The sequence below is a fragment of the Chanodichthys erythropterus genome, chromosome 22 (assembly GCF_024489055.1).
Source record: "Chanodichthys erythropterus isolate Z2021 chromosome 22, ASM2448905v1, whole genome shotgun sequence".
Lineage (NCBI taxonomy): Eukaryota > Metazoa > Chordata > Actinopteri > Cypriniformes > Xenocyprididae > Chanodichthys > Chanodichthys erythropterus.
In genome coordinates, this window is record NC_090242.1 from 4,558,892 (window position 1) to 4,586,450 (window position 27,559).

General features: G+C 35.2%; 2 protein-coding genes across 5 annotated transcripts in view; both read left to right on the forward strand.

Annotated features, from left to right (window-relative positions):
• cpeb4b (cytoplasmic polyadenylation element binding protein 4b) overlaps positions 1–26,000 on the forward strand; it is a 41,703-nt gene extending 15,703 nt beyond the window's left edge. For 2 of the 4 annotated variants that reach the window (XM_067376668.1, XM_067376666.1), the window contains exons 4-11: positions 6,166–6,216; positions 7,398–7,421; positions 9,609–9,779; positions 9,902–9,991; positions 11,837–11,955; positions 12,148–12,262; positions 13,070–13,251; positions 14,833–18,564. In XM_067376668.1, coding sequence (XP_067232769.1) covers positions 6,166–6,216; positions 7,398–7,421; positions 9,609–9,779; positions 9,902–9,991; positions 11,837–11,955; positions 12,148–12,262; positions 13,070–13,251; positions 14,833–15,060 — 980 coding nt within the window. In that variant the 3' untranslated portion in view covers positions 15,061–18,564. Of the gene's footprint in view, positions 1–6,165; positions 6,217–7,397; positions 7,422–9,608; positions 9,780–9,901; positions 9,992–11,836; positions 11,956–12,147; positions 12,263–13,069; positions 13,252–14,832; positions 18,565–25,983 lie in introns of those variants that run through there. The other 2 variants (XM_067376667.1, XM_067376669.1) reach the window with 2 other exon arrangements.
• A 10-nt stretch (positions 26,001–26,010) lies between these two features.
• The window catches only part of nsg2 (neuronal vesicle trafficking associated 2), a 57,153-nt gene continuing 55,604 nt past the window's right edge, over positions 26,011–27,559 (forward strand). The window contains exon 1 of the mRNA XM_067376670.1: positions 26,011–26,142. Within this exon, the coding sequence (XP_067232771.1) occupies positions 26,014–26,142 (129 nt within the window). The 5' untranslated portion in view covers positions 26,011–26,013. The remainder of the gene's footprint in view (positions 26,143–27,559) is intronic.

The following is a 27,559-nucleotide window of genomic DNA, read 5'->3' on the forward strand; positions in this document are numbered from 1 at the left end:
ATGTGTTTTTACGTTTCTGCCAGTGTTAATTTCGCTGACGAATATTTTTTTCCCCCACCTCTTTTGTGTTGTCACACTTCAGCATTTAACTCTTTCCCCACCATTGACGAGATTTTCCAGCAAGTTGTAACTCAGTCACTCCTACTAGCCATGTCAGCGGGTTGAATTTTATATATACATTTTTTATACAATTTTTTGCTCGGGATGAATATTGTTGGTGTTACAGGACTTGAATTTCGGCGTGAGATTGCGGGGATTGCGCATAATTTTACTCATTCCTGTTGATTTTGTGCTCACACCCAAAGTGCGCACACATAAAGCCGCCTCTCCGTACTAAATTGAGTTATTTTTCACTGTTTATCACGCTTAAACAGTATTTGTAACAGTGTAATGGATCCGTGTGTCAGTTCTTGTGACAACAGCCTAACAACCTGCTGCCATATTATGAGATAATATTAAAAATATCTACAGTATATGGCAGTTTTTCCCCATGGTATTGATTAAAAATTGTGGCCAGTAAAAATGCTGAGTGGCTGGTGAGCAAAAAAGGTTAATGTCAAGCCCTGCACACAAAAGCTAAGCACATAAGCTAACGTGATTACCAAACATTCGATCGCATATAGATCAAAACTGCCTAACGTTACCAAGAAGTATATTGAAACTGCAAGCTTTGGGGGTGTTGAAGGACTCGATCTGTGTTTTGATCATTGTTCCGAATCTGATCTTGACAAAGTCTTTGACAAAACATTATTTTCTCAGCTTTTTGTTCAAAATCATAAGTTTGTTGATTTGATGGAGCTTATTTTTTTATAAATTGGTTGGTTATTGCATCACTTTTATATTATTTTTTTACGGCAGCTGACAACTGATTGCAAGGCATGATACTGGACGCCTCACCTTTGATATCAGTTGTAAATGCATTCAAACAACAATTATTGAACCAATGACGTGATTCCAAGCATTTATTAGAACATGTTCTGGAGCAGACAGTAGATCTAATCTTTTTTTATTTATTTTTTATGGTCACTGCTGCTGGCTACAGCAGCCTGTTATTTCCCAATTGAGCAGAACAGAATTATAATGGGGGAAAAAAAGGCATTAATTTTTTTTTTTGTCTTTGGAGACTTGTTACTTTGTGCTCTTCAGTGGCATTTTACACCATTTTTTCTTGCAAACTTATGTAGAATTCTTTAACATCAGATGTGGTGATGTGGTAAATTTTTGGTGTGAGAGTGAGCAGCTGTAAAAAGCTGCCCATTAGCGCTGAATCATTTCACGCCCACATACACATGCACGTACACACAAACAGAGCAAGAAGAGAGATAAAGCTCTGTGTTGACCTACAAATAGTGGTGTCTGTGCAGCAGAGCTTAGCCAGAGCAGTAACACTGAAGCTACACTATTCTTCATAAACACATCAGCCTGGTTTTAGGACATGGAGTGTGAATTTTATTATGTATGCTCTCTTAAACTTGCAATCTGTGGCTGTGTTTTTTGAAGGGAACTCTTCCATTTTGTGTAGTTTTTTTTTTTTTTTTTTTTCTTCATAAATGGTAATAAAAACATTTCCAATAAGGTAATCACTGCTAGAGTCAACGTGAAGTCAAATTTGACCCCGTTTAATTTCTTAATTAACATTACTGGTCGTATTGTCAATGATTTATTAGTGCGTGTTGTTCTGTAAATTAAAATATAAATTAAATGATTAAAATATAAAAGACAAAGATTATTTTAAAGTGCCTCTTTTTTATTACCTTTCATGCAGTGTGTAATGTAGCTGTCTGTGAATGTAAACAATCTGCAAAGTTGTGTAGCTGAAAGTGCAAGATAAATAGTTATTGTCTCTCAAAAGAAAGAATCGACTCTAAACCACCTAAATGAGTCGTCAGAAATTCGAATCCCACTTCCGTGACACTGGGGAACACATTTGCCTATTGTCTACGTTGTCCACCTACAAACAACTTGACCCACGCTCAAACGGTGTAGCTGCCTGGTTCGTATTGTGTACATGTCGAGAAGATACTGTTTTCTAAGTGGTTTTTACAAAATGCTTATCCATTAAGGATGGGAGAGTACTCACTTTATTTAGACAAACTTGCTCCTCAGAATCACAACCTGTAAGTGTGATTAATTATTGATTGTATATATATTCTACCGAGTGTTCAAAATGTGTTTTGTATTGTGTATGTCTCAGGCTAACTATTTAACTAATTATTGTCTTAATGAAATATTTCTGCCAATCAGCTGTGGCCCACTATTACCTAAAATTGTATCCATTAATGCAGTTTGTCTGTTGTTCTTACTATTTTGAGTAATGATAAAGGATGGAACAATATTTGTTTGCAAACTTTGTTACATCAGTCATTCATGTTATAACGTTATTACATTGTTATTGATACTGTTAATAATACAGTTCCCATATGTGCACTGCAATAAATTTGAAATATACACATCGGTTTGTTGATGGACATACACTTGTTAATGCTGAGGGTGAGGAATTAGTTGCAACATCTCATATTGTACATCAATCAAGTCGTTCTTGTGTTGGAGGTTCGGGTTGTATAACCAGTTCTTCCAATGTTTCATCATTCAAAATTTGGTAATGTAAATTATGAGAACTCCAAAACAAATCTAGGAACCTTTAAAATAGCATAATGGGGCAGTTTAAAGGGTTAGTTCACCCAAAAATGAAAATTCTGTCACCCTCATGTCGTTCCAAGCCCGTAAGACCTCCGTTCATCTTCGGAACACAGTTTAAGATATTTTAGATTTAGTCCGAGAGCTTTCTGTCCCTCCATTGAAAATATATGTACGGTAGACTGTCCATGTCCAGGAAGGTAATAAAAACATCATCAAAGTAGTCCATGTGACATCGGTGGGTTAGTTAGAAGTTTTTGAAGCATCGAAAATACATTTTGGTCCAAAAATAACAAAAACTACGACTTCATTCAGCATTGTATTCTCTTCCGGAATCCTTTCCATTGAATCCTTTCATCTGTAGGCGTTGGCACTTTTACGTCGTTGTTTTTGGCGATTAGGACATCCGCGACATGCACACTTACGCACCATTTAAAAATGATAGCAATACCAAAATACAAACAATGTAGAATAGCTTGAATACAGCGTGCATCTCCCTCAGACTGTAAACGAAGCTCTGGCGCACCGGATAACACGTTAGCAGTCGTGAACCCGGATTGACAACAGACCCGGAAGAGAATACAATGCTAAATAAAGTCGTAGCTTTTGTTATTTTTGGAGCAAAATGTATTTTCGATGCTTCAATAACTTCTAACTAACCCACTGATGTCACATGGACTACTTTGATGATGTTTTTATCACCTTTCTGGACATGGACAGTCTACCATACATATATTTTCAATGGAGGGACAGAAAGCTCTCGGACTAAATCTACAATATCTTAAGCTGTGTTCCGAAGATGAACGGAGGTCTTACGGGTTTGGAACGACGTGAGGGTGAGTCATTAATGACATAATTTTCATTTTTGGGTAAACTAACCCTTTAAGTCTGCACGTTGTCATTTGAACAGTTGAACAGTTTCACAAACCTTGAAACCTCAAATTTCAAAATGGACAGCACTGAAAGTTCAGTAAGTGCATCAGATGTTGATTCAGTAACTGCTCTGACAGGTTCAGTGAATTCATTTTAATGAACAATTCATCAGACTGATATAAAGCAGTAGCTCATGAGTTTGTGGGCGCTTTTGAATGATTCACCATAAAAACCGGCTCCTAAAAATCATTTGTGAATCAGATTGTACTGTTCTTGCTGTATGTTTGTTTTTGCTTACAGCCTTCAAGGGCAACTTGGTTCGGTTGTTTTCTTGCTATGTCAGACATTTTCTTTTGTCTCATTACATTTAGCTCCGACTGTAAGCTTGCAACTCAGGTAAAATATATTTTGTTTGCCGTGGCACTGCAGATTCATGGTGTTAAAAACACTGTTTCAGGATTGTCCTCCACAATCAACCTGAATTCAGGCCTGGTTCTATTATAGTGTTAAAAACACACTTTTTCAATCAATTTTTGATGTATAAAGTCTTCTGCCATTTTTTTTTTCTCCAAAAATGGATTGCAAATGCCATTTCATATTGACTTTCAACAGAAGCATTTGATGTCATATTTTGGATTTTTACACATTTTTAACCATGCTTAATGCTACCCTGAAATGTAGTTAACTTACTGTGCATTTTTCAAAAGGAACACAATCTGTGGTATGGTTTCTTGAATCAAATCTGCTCACCCCCATATACATTACTGTAATTTAATAACCAAAATGAGGACAAGCCTCAGGGTCAGTTTCTCTCCAGAAGAGCATAACTGCACCCTCAGAACCAGAAGGGCGACACTGTAGACACCACCCCAGTGTGGCAGAGATGACCAAACAAGAGACAGGGAAGAGAAGTAGTCCAGTGTACAAGTTGCTTTGAATAGCTTCCAGCATTGTCCTTTGCCTGTAAAAGAGCTCTCTGTTCTTGCTAAAGCAACAAAATGGTGTGCTGGCCCTGGCCTCCAGACTGCTCTCGGAGTGAACAGTAGAAGGAGGGGGCTGCCAGAGCCATGTTAACACTTCAGAGAGAAACAATCCATACCAACCGTGCTGGTTGTACTTGATGTTTCCTCTCATTCTTCTAAAAGAGGCAGAACGAGGCTGAGTTTAGTATGAGAATGAAAGTGATCTATATCCGGGAGTGTATTGTGATACACCCGGAATACGTTCTGACTTGTAGTGAATGGTCATACAAAAAGAGGCACTTTGTAAGTTAAATATTGAAAGGGTTATTTCGCACAAAAATGAAAATTCTGTCATTAATTACTCACCCTCGTGTCGTTCCACACCTGTAAGATTTTCGTTCATCTTTGGAACACAAATGAAGATCTTTTTGATGAATTCAGAGATTTCTGTCCCTCCATAGACGGCTACGCTACTACCACTGTGATGCTTCAAAAAGTTCATAAAGAGATTGTAAAACTAATACATATAAATCAAGTGGTTTAGTCCAAATTTTCTGAAGAGACTCTTGTCTTTTTATTTGATGAACCGATTTAATTTAGGCTTTTATTCACATTTAAACATTGATCAGCGAACATAAACAGAAGCTCAACCGAACCTGCTTCACATGCGAGAACAAGGGACAGAAAGCTCTCAGATTTCATTCAAACGATCTTCATTTGTGTTCTGAAGATGAATGAAGGTCTTATGGGTTTGGAATGACGAGGGTGAGTAATTAATGACAGAATTTTTGGGTAAACTATCCCTTTAACACAAGAAACCCTATAAACACACCTTCTGATGGTGGCTTCATCAGCCATTCCTTATAAGTGTAGAATTGCATTTTTATGCATGTACACCTTCAACATGGTGAATTCTTGATGTCTGATTCGTGAACAAATGAACCATTTCAAAGAAGTCTGTACCACTAACTTCAAACTTTCTTGTGAGTTAGCAGTTTGAATCAGTCGTTACCGAGTTCACTCTCTTGGTAAACCACGTACATAACTGCAATCCCATAAACTTTTGGCGAGATTTGCTGTTCTGAGATTGAAATAACTTGATTCATGCAAATCCTAGGAGTTTTTATTTGAGGTTGGGGGTGGTTTCATAAGCCTTCCTATTTTTATGTCAAAACTTGTATTATTTAAAGTGTAAAGTTGTTTAAATAATTTTTTTGGTCATTTTTACTATAGTCATTGGTGTTGTTTTAAAGTGTTGCTTCTTAAACAAATGTTGTTCTATTCTAAAATCAGAATTGCCGGTATACAACACTGTATTCAGACTTATATTGGTCTATATACTGACAGGTTGTTTATATGACAGCATGTAAATCAGTTTTGTTTTGTATAAACTAAAAATGGTGTTTTAAAAGCATTTAAACATAGTATTAGTTATGATATAGCATAAGGTCCAATTGTGTGGTTGAATCAACTGTAAGGGAAACTTTGGGTGACATTTTAACTGTTTTTGCTTCTGAACAGCCTGCTTTATCAAGTGAATTTGTAACATAAAAAACTGAACAAATAACGTATACTCAAGTGGGTGCATAATCTTGGAAACTAGAGACCTGTTACTCTCCTGGGTATTAATAAAAACCACGTGTGGATACAAATGTGTTGTATGTCCGTTGATTTATACTCTCCTCTCTCAAAGGTCGCCTCGGATTCACCCATCCAGGAGGAGACAGCCCCTTGCCCATAAATGGTATGTACATATATTTTATTTGTTTAGTGTGCTTGTGGCTCAGGCAGAAGGGTGGGCTGGACAGACCCAACAAGCTATTCGTTGAAATAGTCAGCATGTTTGTGTCTAGGAAGCACTGAAATAGGTTTAGTTTGGAGCACTTTGTCTTACTGATTCATTATGCAGTTATTTGATTTGCTGCTAGGACTTGCCCTTTTAGCTGAAATGCTATATGAATGCATTTGAGACATGAGGCATGCAAATATTTATAATTTAGACAATTGAAGGATGCTAGTATGTATATTTAATGTATAGTTATATATCATGTAGGCGTGTATTATCTTGTATTGTTGTGCAAAAATCTGTCAAGCTTGTTTTTTTTGGATGTAAGATCTAGATTTATTTAATTGTTTAATGTAATTTTTAATGTGAGATGCCATCATTTCAGCTACATAGCTGTTGTGAATTCTAATGAGTGAAATATCTAATGAAATACAGATAAAATGTAAATATAAATAAAGACATGGTTTCCCTCTTTTTTTTCTCAATGAAAGTATATTATTTAAATATTACATTATTTACATGCACCAATATAACATATATATTATGTAGCAATAAATGGCACTATTTACAATATATTTTTACAATAATATAAAATGCCACATAGAGATTTCTGTCAACATTTGTGGATTGTTTAACTGTTTGAACCGTTACACTTTAGCATTTTTTTCCTACCGAAGTTTAAATCACACATGCTAATAAATGTGCTAATACTCACTAAATTGTAGCTTGTTGAGGTATCTTGTTTTCAGTGAATAGTCATTTAGATTTCAGCACAGTTAGTAATACAGATAGGCTGAATCACACAAGTGCTTCCTTAAAAAAATACATTCGCCCAATCTTCTGAGTCACTGAGCGAAGCGAATCTAGACAGTTTAGTTACACAGTTTAGTTTGAGTCTTGGCCAACCAACTGTGTAATTTGTTATTTTTGCAATATTTTCATTATAATCATCCAAATTAATAAACAAACTGAATATCTAAAATTGCACATACTTTTCAATACATTAGTTTAAAACATGAAATTGATACAGTCAGGTTTGTTATAAAAAGCATAGTTCCACTGTTCTACTTTAGTTAGAAACTTCAAATTTTCATTGGGTGTGTATTACTTCACGTGTGATTATCTTATTTTACATGCAGCAAGGAATTATGGGAGGCGACGAGGTAAAGAGAACTTTTAACAAATCCAAATGAGCAAAATGAAAAACACTTTCAACGATCATAATTATCGGTGAAATAATCCAGCATCTGCATGAAATGTTTTGGGGCATTGTTAATTGTTTGCATGTACACGTGCAGCCTTCATTTCCATATGTGTATCGATTGTGTTCTCCTTTCCTGCTGTACTCCGGAGATTTTTGGTGAAGAGTAAATTTGATTGGGGCTTTTCTGTGGTCTATGCAACCCCACACACACACACACACACCCCCCATCCAGGCCACAGTTGTGACTAAGTCCCTTACATAAAGTCTTGTAAATCAGCTCAGGCCTGTGTTCTGTCACGTCAGGAGGAAATTTGCTGGAGTGGCTTGAGCCAGAGCACTAATACTACATCCTCCACCCATCGGCCTGTGTTCGTACTGAAGCTTTAGTGCAAAGCTACTTGACTGAAAATATTCTCTTAGTTGTAGAAATGCATTTCATAAGCAAGATGCAAAGCAGAGTACCTTAAACTCTATTCAAATCTGTACTGCACAGCTTATTACTTTAGCATAAATTGGGCCAACAAACATTCCACCCTACATGTGCACAAATATTTTAAAGTTAATCAGGAATCTAGTTTGTTCATAACTAATATAGTGTAACGTATGTAAATTTAATCTAAAATGTTAATCTGATTTAATTTTGTGTGCTTAAGGCATTATAAAGTAAACAAACTTCCGTTCAAAATTTGGGGTTGGTAAGATTTACTTGAAAATAGCAAGGAAATTAGAGCTGCACAATATTGAAGAAAAATGTGATATGCTATATCTTGTTAATGCGATATTCGAGATGTAATTTGTTCATTATTTTCTATGTGTATACACTCACCTACAAAATCACCCCAATGATTCTAGAATGATTCATTCCTTACAAATAGAGCTATTCAAGTCACGTTTAACTATCAAATCTGATGTTTATGAAGCCTTTGTGAATCCGGAAAACAGTTTTCGGAAAGGTCCTTTTTATTACTCCGAATTTACTTGTATATTTACGAAAGTTTCATGAATGAGGTCCAGTAAATCTTTCTAACATTAAGCAAATCGCACGTTAGTAACAGTCACATGCTGTCTGTTCTCTGCTATATGCGTCGACCTAAAACGTACTACTTTTTGAAGTGAACTGATAAAATCATTCAGATATTGCAAGCAGTTGCGATATGCATATCGCGATATGTACATTTGCAATGTTTCCATATATTGTACGGCCCTAAAATAAGTGATTATGGTTTCCACAAAAATATTTAGCAGCACAACTACTTTCAACATTGACTAATATCGAATGATTTTTGAGCTTGAAATTATGTGACACTGACTGAAGACTGGAGTAATTGACCCTTAGCAAAGACCCGCCCCCCTTAGTTTTTGTTGCTTTGTCCGACAAGCCATGGCGCTGTCACGCCACACAGAGTGAAAAATACATCGCGGAGCAAAGAGGGCACTGACAACACGTCGACAGACAAGGCAGTGCAGGTTACTTAAGATATTCCTACTAGTTAATTTATAGCATCAAATTAACAGGACTGAACATAAGTAATGTTGTTTCAAACACGTAAAGATGTAAATACACACTATATTTCAAGTTCAAGTCCACCGAGGTTAATCTTCTAACTCCTGACTGCTTTGTCGGACAAAATGGCGGATTCGGCGTTATGATATGAAGGGTCAATTGCTGCAGAAAATTCAGCTTTGATCACAGGAATAAATTTCATTAAAATGTTTATATAAAAATAGACTTTAAATTGTAATAATGTTTCACAATATCACAGTTTCTACTGTATTTTTTATTAAATAAGCACTTCATTGGTGAACTTACCGACCTTTCCGACCCCAAACGTTTGAATGATAGTGTACACATTCTTCCTTTTAACACGGCTCTCTGGGTAGAATATGAAAATGCTTTATCATTGGACTGAAACTGTGGGCTATAATTTGCTTGATTACAGGACCACAGTTGCCGTAATTCAGAAATCCCTACGCTTTCAAAATTGCAGAACCCAGATGATGCAATTGTCTGTCCTAGTGTTTCTCGGGCTCAGAATAATCCGCCAGTGGAATTTATTTTACTCTGTGGTGCACGGATATTGTAACACTGAGATGCACCAAGCAAGGCACAGATAATAATTCCTGCTCCCCCCCTCCTCCTCTTCAGGACACTCATCCCTGTTCCCGATGGAAGATGGCTTCCCAGACGAGGAGAGAGCCGATCAGAGCCTGCCTGGCCTCGGTTCCCCCCACTGCTTCCCTCACCAGAACGGAGAGAGGGTGGAGCGCTATTCTCGCAAAGTCTTTGTGGGTGGCCTCCCCCCTGATATAGACGAAGGTAATACACACGTTTAGGGTGACCTCTACTCTGCTGCTTATAAAAACAAAAACAGGTTTCAAGGTTCTTTGTTAGCTTTGGAGCTCTTTGCTTGCTCTTATCTGCAATATTGTCTTTTCTAGATGAGATTACTGCTAGTTTTCGCCGCTTCGGCCACCTGTTTGTGGACTGGCCTCACAAAGCAGAGAGCAAGTCATACTTCCCCCCGAAAGGTGAGCTAAGAGTTTGGCACTGGGAGAGATGTGTCCATTTTAAAAGCTTTTGTTCTCACTGACACCATATGAGAGAAACGGTCATTAATAGGCACATAACCAGTGTTTTAGTTGCTGCTGGCTTGATCACCATGACAGCATTTCAGTATTTAATTGAAGGGACAGTTCACCCAAAAATGGAAATTCTTGTCATCAATTAATCACCCTCATGTCGTTAGACTTTGGTTCGAAACACAAGATATTTTAAAGGCACAATATGTAAGATTTTTTGATTAAAATATCCAAAAACCACTAGAATAGTGTAATATATTTTGTTGACTTTGTGTACTTACATTATCCCAAATGTTTCCAAGAATATTGACACAAATTTCACAAGCTTTCGATTTGATTCTATTTCAATTTGATTCAGTATCGATTAATTAGGTCCTATCAGGTACAGTACATGGTAAATTTCCTCAAGGGGAAAGAAAATATCTATTAATGAATTCTAGTTGCTATATCACTATAATATTAAAGGTTAAAATTAACTGATTTGTAGGCTACTTGCATTTAAATTGTTTAAAGAAGTGTATATAATAATAACATGTAAAATAATACATTTTTAATGACAATTATGTTTCTATTATTTTTTTTATTTAAACATTTAAATGGTGGCTGTCATGAGGAAAAAATATTATTGAACAACAGTTTACATAAAATACAATGAATATGCAGTATAGTGCATATATTTATCAAAATGCTCCTGTTAATTTTTCTTGCTGACAAACGAGTTTTGAATGACTTTTCTGACGTAAATGTAACATTACGTGACATAGGCCTATTGTTTACAAGCTGTTTTATTGACGTCTTTCTGCATTTCAGACTCTGAGCGATTACATGAGACGTGATACGGATTTTGGTCAGTTGTACTGTATCTTTCAACATTCCTTCTGATGCTCATTCATGTTTATTTTGTGATGTAACTAGTAGTAAAGAGGAAGAGATGATCCGTTCATGTGCCGCTTGAACTGAGCTGCGCTACAGCAATCTATCGCGCCAAATTAAAGAGCACCAAAGAAATATTTATTGTTTGAATTTTGTAATGAAATTGACAGAAAGCTGAGACTGATTCATATCAGAAGTAACAAAGCTTATTGCAATTTATTGGATGGGAGGCGCGATTCAAACTTTTGTTCATTCATCAGCTAAAAACAACAGACTAAAAGTTCGATCTTCAGGATTTAAGAACCGATATCAGTTCTTCAAAATGAGAATCGATTAAACTTGAGAAATCAATACTTTTTTTTTTTTTAGCGAGCTATAATTTTTATGGAAACCTGACAGGTTTTTGTCCCTCCACTAAATGTCTGTTCCACTTGTAAATGCAGTCCATATGAAGATTTCATTTGAGCGGTGAAGTCTTCATAAGAGACACAATCAATTTATATCATGAACAGTGAATATATGAATTATATGTGAATAAAAGCCTAATTTAAATCTGTTCAACATATAAAACAATCATGTCTCTTAAGAAGACTTGGATTAAACAGCTTGATTTATATGGATTATTTTTTATAATGTCTTTATGAACTTTTTGGAGTTTCAATGGAAGGACAGAAATCTCACACTAAAATAGTCTTCATTTGTGTTTCAAAGATTAATGTCTTATGGGTTGGGAACGACATGAGGGTGAGTAATTGATGTCACAACTTAGATTTTTGGGTGACCAATCCCTTTAAGTTTGTGCTTTCGATAGTGTTAAAAGACTGGAGTTGTTTTGGTGTCATATCTTCTTTTTTTTTTTGTCAAATTTAGTACTTCTACCATTCCTGTAGCTTACTAACTCTAAAATGCATTTTTCCAAAGGTTACGCTTTCCTCTTGTTTCAAGATGAGAGCTCTGTTCAAGCCCTTATCGATGCCTGCATCGAGGAGGATGGAAAGCTCTACTTATGTGTTTCCAGCCCCACCATTAAAGACAAACCTGTAAGGATGAATTGCACTTCTGCACCTCACTTTTTTTTTTCTTTTTTTTTTGGTCTTAAACAGCTGCATTTTCAAATCAGGTCCTTATAAAAGCTGATATTTTTTCTCAGTGGATTTTAAATCTTAAAAACTAGGTATCTGTTGTTGATTATTATTTTTTCCATTTATTTTGTTGATGTGGTTTTGTAACAGGTCCAGATTCGCCCGTGGAATCTTAATGATAGTGACTTTGTGATGGATGGATCACAGCCCCTAGACCCCAGGAAGACCATATTTGTGGGTGGAGTGCCACGCCCACTTCGTGCAGGTATAATGCTCCGTTCTTTTGTTTGTTTGTTTTTCAGAAGTAGTGTAGTTGCTGTTTTTGAGTAGCCAGGATTTCATTTGTGCCAAAATGAACCAATCCAGCTCCCCTAGAGTTGAGTTCATTGACTATTATGGTGGCTCCCTCAACCTTACTTAATGCTTACCAATCTACACAGTAAGCCAATGACACAGCACAACCAAACCTGATCGTTAACCTGATGTTTTTTTAGCTTTATTGGTTGAAAGTTTGGTGGTGTTTTATGAAATAAGTCTCTAGTGCTCAGCAAGGCTGCATTTGTTTGATCAAAAATACGGGAGAAATAATTATTGAAATAAACAATTACTATAAAAAGTAATGTGTAATATAATTAAAATTTAAAATGACTGTTTATAAATTTAACCTTTGATATATTTAAATATTTTACATTATATTATATAAATTAAATTAATATAAATGTATTATTTGAAATGTGTATATATATTTTGTATACATTTGTAAAAGTCATTACTGTCATTACTTTTGATCAATTTCATGCGGCCTTTCAAAAAGAAACATACTGACCACACATTGTGTAGCATATTTGAATACTGCTCTTTAAATAATTTCCTATTAACATTTTGTAGTGTACTTGGTATTTTGGTACTAGTTTGAAGCTTGGCAGGCTACACATTTAAAGTAGCTTCCCCAGAACTACTGAACTTTATGGGGAGTTGTGATTTTATTTCAGTATTAAGGAAGTTGACTAATTATACAGCCTGTTTGGTTTATGAACATTAACCATTAAGTATTATGTTGTCTTTCTGACAGTGGAACTGGCTATGATCATGGACAGGCTGTATGGTGGCGTGTGCTACGCAGGCATCGACACAGACCCAGAACTAAAGTACCCCAAGGGAGCAGGGCGGGTCGCCTTCTCTAATCAGCAGAGCTACATTGCTGCTATCAGTGCTCGTTTTGTACAACTGCAGCATGGAGAAATTGATAAACGGGTCAGTGCAGACTTCCACAAAAAATACACATGCACACTCCCCTACCGTGGCATTGATCCTGCGAGCCTCACAAACACTTTAAACACAGTTTTGGACTTCGCTCTAAGCCTAATTAAGACATTTCAACATGTTTTTGGCTGATGAACAAGTTTTAGTTTAAATGTATGTGCGTTTCTTTTAGGGCATGACACAAATCCACGATTCAATTTGATTTCGATTCACAAGCTATTGATTTGATTTTGATTCTATATTGATTAATTGGGTCCTGTCAGGTGCAGTAAATGGCAAGCGTTGTAGTCGTTGTAGTCCAGAGCTGCACTTGGAGTATTTACGATAGTGTGATTCACTGAAGGAACCTGTAGGGGGAGCTTCGCAAGTCTTACTGAGTTCCGCTTTAAAGACACAAAATAGAAAATAGATATATTTTTTTAATTTTTACATGTTTTTATGATAAAATCCTATAAAACCTGTCAAAAATGTCTTGTTTAAAGAGACAAAAGAGAAAATATATTTTGCATTAAAAATAAATTAATAATTAATACAATTTATACTGCTTTTTTTACTATTTTTTTTTTTTTATTAAATATCTTTGGAACAGTTACATTTTCTTTTATTATTTATTCATTTATCTATTTTCATTTCCAGTGGTTTCCCCTAATTCTCTTTACAATTTAACAGTTTTGTGTTTTGTTTATATGGTCAGTGTTGTTTTAGTATCATTGAGGTGTTATTGTAGTTTTTTTTTTTTTTTCAGTTTTCATTTTAAGTTTTAGTAATTTTGTTGTTTTTGTCATGTTTTTTTTTTGTCTATAGAATTATTAACCTTTTATTTCTGTTTTATTTTAGTACATTACAATAAACTAAATGAAAATGAGAAACTGAAATAGTTTATTTTTTTAAATTTTATTTCAGTTAACATTTGTTATTTCAAGCAACGAAAATGTTCTTAATGATCTTTGTTTTAGTTTCAGTTAAACATTAGTTAAATGTTATTAATTAAATATTAATATTAGTTTCGGTTAAATAAATATCCCTGGTTATAGTGAAGTATTTATATGTTGTGGTAGTATTTATTGTACTGCCCCTTTTTTTTTTTTTGAGCAATATCTTTATTCATTTTTTTACCAGTTATCACAAAACAAAATATCAATTTAATAATCAACCGAAGTACAGATTATTATTATTATTATTATTATTTTTTATTTATTTATTTATTTATTTTTGGTTAAAAAGTACTCCTTTAATTTTACACAATATAACAATATTTACTCTTTGCTGTAGTGACAGTTTATATTGAGATTAATGGTGATTTACAAACAACTTGTTGAAAATATCCATAATGTCCAAAATTATCATGAACATAATGTCACAATGAAAAAAAAAACAAAAAACACACACACACACACACACACACACACACACACACACACACACACACACACACACACACACACACACACACACACACGTGCAAGTCTGCAAAAGTAAGCAAATATTTGAATAAAATAATACACAAGCTGCAAGCGTTTCATGGGAAAGGCACACATGTATGTAACAGTCTGCTGATCTCTCTCGTTCCAGGTGGAAGTGAAGCCATACGTCTTGGATGACCAGCTGTGCGATGAATGTCAGGGGACTCGCTGCGGAGGCAAGTTCGCCCCTTTCTTCTGCGCTAACGTGACCTGTCTCCAGTATTACTGTGAATACTGCTGGGCGGCTATCCACTCACGCGCCGGCCGGGAGTTCCACAAGCCCCTGGTAAAGGAAGGCGGCGATAGACCTCGCCACATCTCCTTCCGCTGGAACTAAAGCTGGTAGGCCAGGAGAAGAGAGAGAAGGTTAAGAGTAGGCTAGGAGGAGTCGCAAAATCATCATCTAAATAAATGCACTTTTCTGTTGCTGGTTCCTTTTTAGTTTAATTTAAAAAAAAGACAAACAAACAAAAAAAATATATATATGATTTTTAATTTGTCATTTAATATATTTAAAAAAATGGATGTGTATCCAAAAAAAAGATTCAGGAAGAAAAAGAAAATGTCTAATCCATCTCTCTATTTTTTTATAACTCCATTATATTTCATTTTCAAGTGCACAGAGATGTGAATATATTGAGTATTAGTATAATTTGTCAGTAAGTATCTGCATGACTTTAGAATTGGCTTTTTGTTAACATTGCAATTGGAAGTATTACGTCCTATTTTAATTTAATCGAAAAGGCAAAGGAGCAAGCGCGAAAAGAAAAGCTGCGGGAAGAGTGCACTTATTTCTTTGCTAGCCAGAGTGCAGATGTGTGGTCTAAGATCTGAGTTGTTAACCAAAGCTTGGGATTTGAAAAACAGAAGAAGTGAATTCTCTCAACGCTCTGTTTTTTTGTTTTTGTATACTTTAAGACCATGCTAATCTTTAATGTTTCCTGATGAAAACAACCGATTCCACAACAGCTGTCTGGATTTGATCTCCATTGTGACATGCAAGAAAACTAATACCTCAAGCTTAGCTGCTAGTTTAAGTCGAATATATATATAGAGAGAGAAAGAAAAAAAATCAAGCTGGTCTCATCCTTTCCCCCAGGACCACAGAAAAGGAAATGACATCAGCAAACAGCACATTGAGAAAATCTGCTCTGTCACTTCCTGATTTGAATTGGAGATTCAGCATCCTAGTGGGGAATGTATGTTGTTAAAGTTGCAGTAGTCTGCCTGCAAGCTGGTTCGAACGCAAGGAACTTGATTTCGTTGCCGTCGTTCTCTCAGGCTTTTCGCGGCAAGCCTTCGTTTTCATTTTTAACTCGCAATATGTGTCTCGTAAGCCTTTCCCCAGCCCCCAGAAGCCCTGAAAGAGGTGTACGTACAAGCAGAACAGCAGTGAAAGCTACTTAGAAGGGAGGAAGACAGATCGAACAAGGTACAGCACCCGTGCCCGCTCAGCCTGAGTGTAAAGCATAACTGAAGGTAGTCCACGCATCCAACGCTCACCATAAGAGGTTTTACTTTCCGACATTAGGGAACCAAAGATGGCTGTGTAGTAGCTAGCAAAAACCATGGACGTTTCCTTTCTTTTGCCCTGCAGATTTCATTTTGGTTGATTGTTTTTGCCCCCCAACCCAGTCCTCATCCCATTCAGTATAAAGACCAGATGGGCTCCAGCAAACCAAAGATTGGCCTTGAATCGATCAGCATGCAGTTAAAGTCCTAGTAACACTAGTGAAAACCGGCCGAAGGAGACGCATGCGAGGAGTTTACGCCAGGCATCAGGAAATTCCAATTTATCGAAACCGTAAAGCGCAAAAGTCAGGGAGTTAGTGATCAATTGATACACTAGTGAGAAACTTGACGACGGCGTCCTGATAGACCCGTTCGGCACCGTCACTCGAGCTGCTGGGTGTGGTGGTTGAACATTTTTCGAAGTTAAACACTTTTTGAAGAATTTGCTGTTAACGAGATGGCAAAAAAAAAAAAGATTATTTTATACATGGCCTGCTGATTTTTGGTACAGTGTTTTCTAGCTAAATTATTTTGTCATGCACATATAAACATTTATTATGCACTACTTTTCTAAATACTTTTTTTTCAACAGTCATTTTAGGCACATTTTTCACAAATGGAAAAAAAAAACTCCTTTTTGCAATACCTCAATTTTTCACATTGTGAAAGGTAGCTTTTGTACTTTTGTTACTGAGAGATCTGCATATATGGAAATTTTCATTTTAAGAGAAACAAAAAAGAGGTCGAGTGAATTTAATATATATTATTTTCAATTATGCTTTTTATACATTTCAGTGCTGAGGAATCTTTACAACTAAAGCACGCACTTGTGTTGACGCGACAAATCTGCGAAGGAGAGATCAAAGTGTCTTGCTCTTGTACACTAGATTTTAATGGCAACCCTAGATTTGGAAATGATCTGACAGCAGCATGGTAAGAACACGTTGTCGTTCATGTTAATATTGCGCAAAATGGCTAAAAGATATATAAACTATAATATAAGGAGAATGCTAAATCTGGTTCATGTTTAGGCTGATCCTCGTATCCCGAGAATGGATGTTTGATGTCTAGGTATTTTAACATTTGAAAATATATATCCTTGAACTGCCAACTAGTTCCTATTGTAATCCTTAGCATGCATGACGAGAAGAAGAAAAAAAAAAAAAAAAACACGTACATGAATTAGCTATTGAAATTAATTGTTGTGGTTGTGCACCAGATGTTTCTAAAGCTTTGATTTAAGGCCACCCCACACCCTGCACCCTTCCCATGTTATTCCACGTTATCCAGTATCAATAGGACACACACACACACACAGAGAACTCTAAATGTCATTAGATGAATTTGCAGTGCAGGACGAAAGCATCTTCTATAGTACGCTGTCGAAAAGACTTGAGAACTTCATCCCCACTGTCTGTCGGAAGTTAATCGAAACCCGTTTGGAGGAAGGGGAACTTAAGACTTGAATGTGGTAAATGTTGCAAGTTAACTTGGAGTTGTTATGTGCAATACTTTTTTTGAACTTTTTCCAGATAAAGACTCTTTGCAATGTAATTCTTTAATGCCATTTTTAATTGCCGACATTTAAAGAAGATGTTAATATGTTTTTCACAGTCATTTTCTACTGTTATTGTAATCCTTTTCATGCTGGTGTTTGTAAAAAAGAAAAGAAATCCAACTATTTGTACTAATATAAATAATTGAAGTTATTTTTAAAACATTAAAGGTTTTGTGCTCATTTGCTTATTTTGTTTATTTCAAGCTACTGTGATTGATTGCATTGTAATTATTAGGTCAACAATGTATTTAGCTGTTTATTGGTATATTTTTAATTGGAATGTATAATTAATTTTTATAATTTTGATCAGATTTTTGTTATATTTTTGAGGTGAAGCTTTTAATATGTTAAAGTGTCTAGTTTTTACTAATTGCTATATTGTGCTCCACAATATATGGTTCACATTTTCTGAAGGAAAATAAATATTTAAATATCTGTCTGTTAACGATGTTACTTAATGGCAAAATTTCAATAGTTTTTAACTGTGTATGGGAAGGTTGTTGTATTTATTAATAGCATTTTTTTACTTAAGATATCACCTTAATTTTTATTGTCATTTCACTTTATAAGTTCCTATTTTTGTATTTTTCTTTCTAATTAAGTTATGTTATACAAATTGTCCATATTCTAGGAGTTGGTCTGTAAGTGCTAGTGAAACAAAAAGAAAAATCTAATGTTATTTAATTGTTTGCAGCCAACTATTTATAACAATATGCATAATTTTTAAATATTTGTAATGTGAAATGTTGAATGAATAAAACTTAACTGTGACAAGACATCGACTTTTTTCCGTTTCTTTCCTGAAATACTCGTTCTCTAGGTATTCTCTCTGTTCATCGACTGTGGATTCTGGCAGATGCTACTCTGAATTCATTTGAATCTTTCTGTGGCTCACTTCTCGAATGAATCATAATGGCCGGTAGGAATTCTGCCGTGGATTCCAACCGCTGGATTTTCTGCCAGATGTCTGCCACAATTTTACATTGAATTTAGCTAAAACCACACTGCAGAAACCGAACAAAGACTCAAATGTATTTTGATTCTTAAAGGGGTCGTGACATGAGAAATCAAATTTGCCTTGATCTTTTGACATTTAAGAGGTCTTTGAATCATGAAAACATCCTGCAACATAGCTTAAAACGTCCTCCTCATTTTAAACAGCATTTATTTAATCAAGCTCCAAAGACAACTCGTTCTGATAGTGGGTCACACACGGGCAAATACATTTGCCTCTATAGCAAGACGTTGACGAACGTCATTGCACCATAGGCCACGCCCACTGGCGTTCAGTCACTTAACGCCTGACGCTTGCCAACATTGGATGAGCGTCAAGTCAAATGCAAACAGAACCCATTATAATCACTGATGCTGTCTACACTGAATGCAGTATTCGGATGCGCGTTATACATACTCCGTGTGCTTGAATCTGTCGACAACAGGACAAATGGAAGAGTGAAAGATTGTTCGCTTTGACGCGTCGTGTTTAAACAGCTCGTTCGCATCTGTTTTCAGACTTCAGAAGGATCCCAGCATCATGTTTTATTTTAATGGCGTCACACGTCGCATCTGAGGATAATATGTTTGTTCGGAGCATTTTGTTTTGTAAACAAGTCACGGTGTAATGGAAAGTTGGCAAAGAAACTTTTGACACATGAAGCAGTCAGCTTCCAAGCCTCCAAACTATGGAGGCTTGTATCCACCACTAAATAAAAAAAGTAAAAAGTAGTTGTGAGTTTTCATCTCACAATTCTGACTTTTTTCTCAGAAGATTTAAACGCAATTGTGAGTTATAAAGTCAGAATTGCATTTCTCGCAATTGCAATTGTGTTATAATGTCCAATTGTGAGTGAAAAAAGTTTATATCACAATTCTGACTTTATAACTCGGAATTGCATGTTATAAAGTCAGAATTGTGAGATATAAACTCTCAATTCTAAAAGAAGTCTGCATTTTGGGTTTATATCTCGCAATTCTGACTTTATAAGACGCAATTGCGAGTTTTTATCATGCAATTTCTGACCTTATAACTCGCAATTCTGATTTTCACACAATTCTGACTTTATAACTCGCAATTCTGACTTTATAAGATGCAATTGCGAGTTTTTATCATGCAATTTCTGACCTTATAACTCGCAATTCTGACTTTATCACACAATTCTGACTTTATAACTCGCAATTCTGACTTTATAACTCGTAATTCTGACTATAACTCACAATTCTGACTTTATAAGACGCAATTGCGAGTTTTTATCATGCAATTTCTGACCTTATAACTCGCAATTCTGACTATCACACAATTCTGACTTTATAACTCGCAATTCTGACTTTATAACTCGCAATTCTGACTTTATAACTCGCAATTTTGACTTTATAACTCGCAATTCTGACTATCACACAATTCTGACTTTATAACTCGCAATTCTGACTTTATAACTCGCAATTCTGACTTTTTAACTCGCAATTTTGACTTTATATCAGGCAATTCCGAGAAAAAGTCGCAATTACCTTTATTTTTTATTTCATGGTGGAAACAAGCTTCCATAGACAGTAGCTGCATCACAAACCAAAAGTAAATCATTTCATAATGCTTTATCTGAAAATGACGATTTTATATGGATAATGTTTTCAAAACACTTCTTCAAATTCAATAGCAAGTGGCTGTTGATATTGTTTCCTATGCAATGACGTGTCAGAATGAGGTGAATAATATTTTTTCTATATATATATATATATATAACTTTATTAACAGTATAAGTGAACCGCAAGATACATATTAAAATAATAAAACAAAAATCCATGTCATGACCCCTTTAAAAACATTTATAAATGTATATTGCTTTAGAAAGCTGGGTGTAGTTCTAAGTCCATCAGTAAGATATTTCTTTTGTTTTCTTTTATTAGGTTTTATGTTCCAATTTATGCATTCTCAGTGGCACCATCTGCTGTCTCTGAATGGTGCTATTAGAAATATATAGTTCTTTGTCACTTGATCTTGTTAAGCATTTTATTTTTTATTGGTCTGTTCTGTCATTTTGTTGCAAGTCCATTTTCATATTTACATAAAAAATTTGACACTCGTGTAGATTTGCCATTTTGCAGTCTTGTTACTTAAAATGTCTTCATTTATGTCAATTCTACAATGTTCTCAAAACATAAGTCATTCTAGATGAGACAAGGTCAAAGAAAAGAGAATTCAAAAGCAAATGTCAAACGGGTTAGAAAAAATATACTAATTATTGATAGAACAACAGTTTTCAGTTCACAATCTGATTTTATTATTAACCACAGTTTTAATTCTCAGATTCTTTTTTTTTTTCCTCGATACTCCACAAGAGATCATCTATCTCTATGCTTTATCATTTTACTGGTGATGTTTTCATCAGCTGAAATAGATCAGTGTGGCACTGTTTCAGTGAAGTTTCTTTGTCTAAATTTCACACAGGTTCTGCCATCTTGCTGAGGTAATGAATATGCTGATCGCTCTAATAACACTGTGAACATGCCTCACTTGTTCCCTTATATCTATCCAGCTACAGGATCTCTTGAATAATAGAAACAGTGAGATGAGATCACCCTCATCTCTGACTCGGGAACAAAGGTTAAGTACTGTGTGTAGTCAGGTCACAGTCTAATTATTTGTTCCCCATGAGACTGTGGGACAGGAAATGTAGAACACAGCGGTTCATGGTGAGAGGTTTCAATCACAGAACTCATTTGGAATCATTTGGATGATAAACAGATTGATTATCAGCTGAAGCTGTGCATGACGTGTGACATCAATGCCACACCCTTTTGCAGGAATTTCATTATGAATAAAGTTGCTTTTTTGTTTTCCCTTGTGAAAAGGAAGTATGCTTTAGCATACTTTAAATAGAGTGCTTTTTACAGAAAGAATATACTTAAGTGCTAACTTAATGTAATGTTTTTGGACACTTAATTGAATGGTATTTGCAGCTAAATGAAAAAATTATAGTTTACATTTATGTTAAATGCAATTAGTTGAACTTGAGAGTGCTTTTTCAACCCACTTAAGGAAGTTTATGTTTGTAATTTCATAATCTATTTCTATTTGAAATATATCTATTTCTGAAATATTAAAGTGTGCTGTTGAATGTACTGACAAACATTTAAACTAAAACGGTAAACTAAATTATACTTTAATGTCATTTCTATTGAAACTTTGCATGTGTAGTATTTAAATGAGATATTTATAATTACACATGAGGTTGCAATTTAGTACATGCAAAATATATTAACTTTATATGTTTTCTGAAATTACATTTAATCAGATCAGCAACAGCAAAATCAATATTCAACAGCAAAATAATATTTAAACGTAATGATTTAAAATGTACTTTAAATTACAACTTTTCATATGACATTATTACAAAGTGCATTAGTGTTTTGCCTGTTTCAAGAAAAATTAAAAGTCATGAAAGTGTGCTCTAAGTACACATGATTGGCCTTTTATTTCATTCATATTTTATTATAAATAGACCTATACAAGTGTATTGTGTGTTTGTGGTTCATGCAGATTTAATATATAAGAAATAAACATGTAAAATGAATGTTGGTGTGTTGCACCCCATCAACCCTCAAATATTTTTCAAATGCTTTCAGTGCCATGCATGACCGAATGTATCATTATAGTTCAAAGGCTGGTACAATAAATATATAATAGTTTTCCGCCCCCTCGTGGCTGGAGATGAAATTGATATGGTATATAGCCAAATTAAGGAGGCTACAAATACACCTGCAGACAGTGCTGGGTAACTATTGCATATAATCTGCATTATGTAATCAGATTCCAAAAATTAGTACTTGTAATTAGATGTTATTACATTTTTAAAATAGCCGTAATCAGACCAGTTACATTTTGATTGATTACATATTATTCACACATTTGTATTCACTTTTACATCTAAAGTTTCCTTACTAAAAAAAAAAAACAATAAAAAAAAAAACTGCTACTGCTTATAAGTTCAGAAGGTCCTCCAGGTTTGTGGAATTGCACACACAGAGCAGCCACTATAGTCATTTGACTATTACTGAAAACTGAGACCCACACGGCATTTGATCACTGATTTACACAAATCCTTTCAATAAACCAATCATCACTCAGTGGGTCATTTAACCATGTATATGGAACCATTTATTTGGAAGGTTTTTGTCTTTTAAAATTTTGTGTAATTCAGGGATTCGCAATTTTTTTTTTTTTTTTTTTTTTTTTGGTCAGCCCTAAACTTTTTGACCTAATACTGGTAGGCTATATTTACTTGAATTATGCCCTCTGAGATTTCAAGGTAATAAGTAGGGATGGGCATTTCAAGCAAAAATAATATTCGAAAATCGCTGGGAATTATTCGATTATTATTCGAAAATCGCACCCCTCCCCCGCACCAACACACAAACAGTGGGAGAGAGACCATTCACGCTTTCAATCTGTATGATATTGATAAACTGTTTAATTCATTGGAGAATATGCCGTCTTAACTCAAGCCATATAATGATTGTAATGTGCTAAAACATATTAATATGTTCGTTAATATAAGTGAAAGTAAAATCTGCATGGCCATTCATAACCGTGCGAAGCAGAGCGAGCGCTTTCAATTAATTCCTACGTTGAGCTTCCGGAGGAATAAACTGAAAACGCTCGCTCTCCGCCAGTGTGGACTATCAGTGTTGCTCGCTCGCGGCGTTCGCCTCGCTTTTGTCCAGTCCGGCACCTTTTTGTGGACACGCACCATGAATGACTGAGGGGATTAGCGCCAATTCGGGAGCGGTGACAAGTTATGATACCGATGTTGTTCCTGAACACCGGCAACACCGACTATCGCAGCAAGCTTACCTCAAGCCATATTGATTTTAGGCTGCCCAAACTCGTTATATCATTGTGAACAGCCTGAATGACGGCACGTGTGTCGTGTGAACACTGATTTTAACGTCTCTGTTATATGCCACGCTTGTCTATGTTCTGCTGTTGACAGCTTTTTAGGTGCGTTATTGGCAGCGCGCGCGCCTCCCTCTGGTTACATGAACGTGTCACCATTGGAAACATGAGGATTTTTTTGAGACGACAATTGCGCAACCTATTCGATATTCTATAATTAAATCGACTAATCGAATATTCGAAAATCGTGACACATCCCTAGTAATAAGTTAATAATTAACAATAATTGTTGTCATCTAACAATACATTTGCATGTTCATGGGTCTCTGGAGTCGGTTATTGGTCATATGACATGAGGTTAAACAAATAAAATATTTCATAATTTTGATTGTTTTTATTTTAAAATGATTTATTTTAATTCAATATTTTTTTTATGATTTAATTAATTAGCTTTTCATTAAATTCACAAAACCCCTGCAGTCTTGGAAACCCTGATGCACTTCATGTTGTTGATAAACAATGAAATATATATATATATATATATATATATATATATATATATATATATATATATATATATATATATATATTTTTTTTTTTTTTTTTTTGTGAGTGGATATGCATTGCTAAGACTACATTTGGAAAACTTTAAAGGCGATTTTCTCAATATTTTGATTTTTTGCACTCTCAAATTCCAGATTTTCAAACAGATGTATCTCGACCAAATATTGTCCTATCTTTGTGGTCCAGGGTCACATTTGTCATTTTCGAGAAAGTAGCCTATAGGTTATTTTCTCGAAAATTATTAATAATATTACCCAGAGTGCTTTGTTTTTACGGTATATTTTTCGTTTCAATGGAAAGCGGCATTTTACTATGTAAATTTAAAAAGCAGAAGGATATCCGCTAGCATAATCTTAAAAAGACAGTTGTTCTTTTGGCATCCGAAGCCTAGATGTGCTTGGATTTTAATAAGCGCTAATTATGAAACAAATGAAACACAAAGAATATATAAGACTATTCTTTATTCTCGTTACTGCTTATACTGTTTTATATAACTCAGTTTTAATTAGTTTAAATTGGTGAGCTTGCACAACACGTACCATTGTGCGCAAATAGTATTGTTATAAAACACAGTATACTGTCTCTAAAATCTGATTGGATGATTATAAGCACACCTGTGTCTGCAAATCAGTTCAATTCTGTATTAATGTGCCAGTTGTTCTTACAACAACCTACATTTACAGTAGGCACATGAACTATATTTGTATTTGATATGATCAATATTATTGATAATGCATGTTGTTGCTTAATGAGCTCTGGTGAGCACTGAACACTTATAATAAATATAAAAACATTAAATAAAATAATAATAAAAATACATGCTATTTAGTTATTACATGTTATTAAGTCTGCGAAATAATAGTTCATAAGAAAGTTTTTACATTATTATACATAATACATTATATTACATAATGTATTAGCCTTGCATTCTAAATGAAAATGCTTCTGCACTTCTCTCAGTTTTTCACTAGATGGCAAACAAGTCACCTAATGTGGGTAGGTATTGAGCTTCAGGGTTTCTAAGGGTCGGGCAAAACAAATGTTGGGTTTCTTTTAGATCCCCCCTAGTGGCTTGAGTGTAAGTGAGGGTTTGGATGCTGCGCGAGGCCGTCAGTATCTGCATCTCTCGCATCAGCGCCACACACACATACATACACACTCACTCACACATACACACACCTCCATCTCGACGCTCCACCTGCCCTCATCAGCAACCCGAATTTAAACTGTCTTTGAGGCCATAAAAAGCGTGAAAGTTGACCGCTTTCGGTGAGTACGCTCTTAAAAAACATCTTTTCATCTGGCGCGTGTTGTGTTTGGGTGGGAGATAAATTGTTGTGACTGGTAAACCAGCCATAAAAGGGGCGCGGATGCTTTATTTGCGTTGTGGCTGATGTTTCGACACCTGGATTTTAGACAATATAGTTCAGCTGTGCTGTGTTTTTCCCCTTTTATCTCAAAGATCAATGTACAATCCTTTACTTTTATTTACAAGCGCAACGTTTGTGTTTTTTAAAGCATTCTCGTGCGGACTGACATCAGACAGACATGCGTGAGGTGTTTACCAAACGCTTTGATATAGGTGTGCTGTAGCTCTGCATGGTTTATTGATGTGCCAGAGGTGTATAGATTTTTTGTTTTATTATTAAAGGTGGTCGATATGTGATTTAGAGCCAAGGCTGTGGTATTTTAAATTGGTATTTTACAAGTGTTTTCAAAATCCTCTGCATTTATAGGCTGGTGAAAAGTGCAATAATCCTTTAAAGATGGTTAAACTGGGGAGTAATCTACAAGACAAAGGAGCGAAAGCTGTTAGTGTTGAGGATGGCTTTCAAAACGTCCCCCTCATCACGCCCTTGGATGTTACTAATCTTCAGTACCAAGCCCCAGACAAGGTAAGTAAAATTGTTCTTCAGGTATTATATAATAGGTCATTCGACCTTTCATCGGGTCATAAAAACATATCCTTCATCTAATGCAAAATGACTTCCAAACCGGTTATAGTGCCTAGAACAAATAAAGATAATTAATGTGTTAAGTTAAATAGTCAGGCTTTTATTATTATTATTATTAATGCGCTGTTTTGAGTACACATTTATATATAAAAAAAAGGTTCTAAAAGGATTTCAGAGCGATACCATTTTAGAACCATTTTCAGTTCTCCAAAGAACCATTAAGTGAACAGTCCTTAGTTCACTTCAGAATTAAAATTTCATTATAATTTACTCACCCCCATGTCATCCAATATGTTTATGTCTTTCTTTCTTCAGTCAGAAAGAAATTAAGGTTTTTGAGGAAAACATTTCAGAAATTTTTCTCCATTTAGAGGACTTCACTGGGGTTCAACGGGTTGAAGGTCCAAATGTGAGTTTCAGTGCAGCTTCAAAGAGCTTTAAATGATACCAGACGAGGAATAAGGGTCTTATCTAGCAAAACGATCGGTCATTTTACAAAATAAAATAAAAATGTATATACTTTTTAACCACAAATGCTCATCTTGCACTGCGCCACGCATTACGTAATCACGTTGGAAAGGTCACACGTGACGTAGACGGAAGTATCGATAGTGTCCACAAAACGAATGTACAAAACTAAGTTAAAAGGCCTTTACAAAAAAAGGTCAAACAATGATGACGGATGATTTTGAAGTTGTAGGAGAAAATGAAATGAGTTTTTCGCCCTACTGCGGTACTTCCGCCTACGTCATGCATGACCTTTCTAATGTGGTTACGTAATGTGTGGCACATCGCAGAGCAGTGCATGACGAGTATTTGTGGTTAAAAAGTATATACATTTTTATTTTTTTTTAGAAAATGACTCATCATTTCGCTAGATAGGACCCTTATTCCTTGTCTGAGATTGTGTAGAGCTCTTTGAAGCTGCACTGAAATTGCAATTTGGACTTTCAACCCGTTGGTAGTTGTTGGAGTCCACTATATATGGAGAAAAATCCTGAAATGTTTTCCTCAAAAACCTCAAAACCTTAATTTCTAGAAGAAAAAAGACATAAATATCTTGATGACATGGGAAAGAGTAAATTAACAGGAGGTTTTAATTCTGAAGTGAACTAATCCTTTAAAAGAACCATTTGTTTCCTGCTTACACTAGTGCATTTTCGTTTTGAAACGAATAACTTTAGCTATGGTTATGCCTGGCGTCTACACTATTCCGATACACTACTCAGACACACCAGTCTCGACTGCTGACTTTGTTGTCCTTTTTAGCAGCCATTGTGCAGTTAAACTCTGCATTTTATAATACTGCAGCTGCATACATGCACAAGAGGCAAGCTGTTATTAGAGCAGTTAGCAA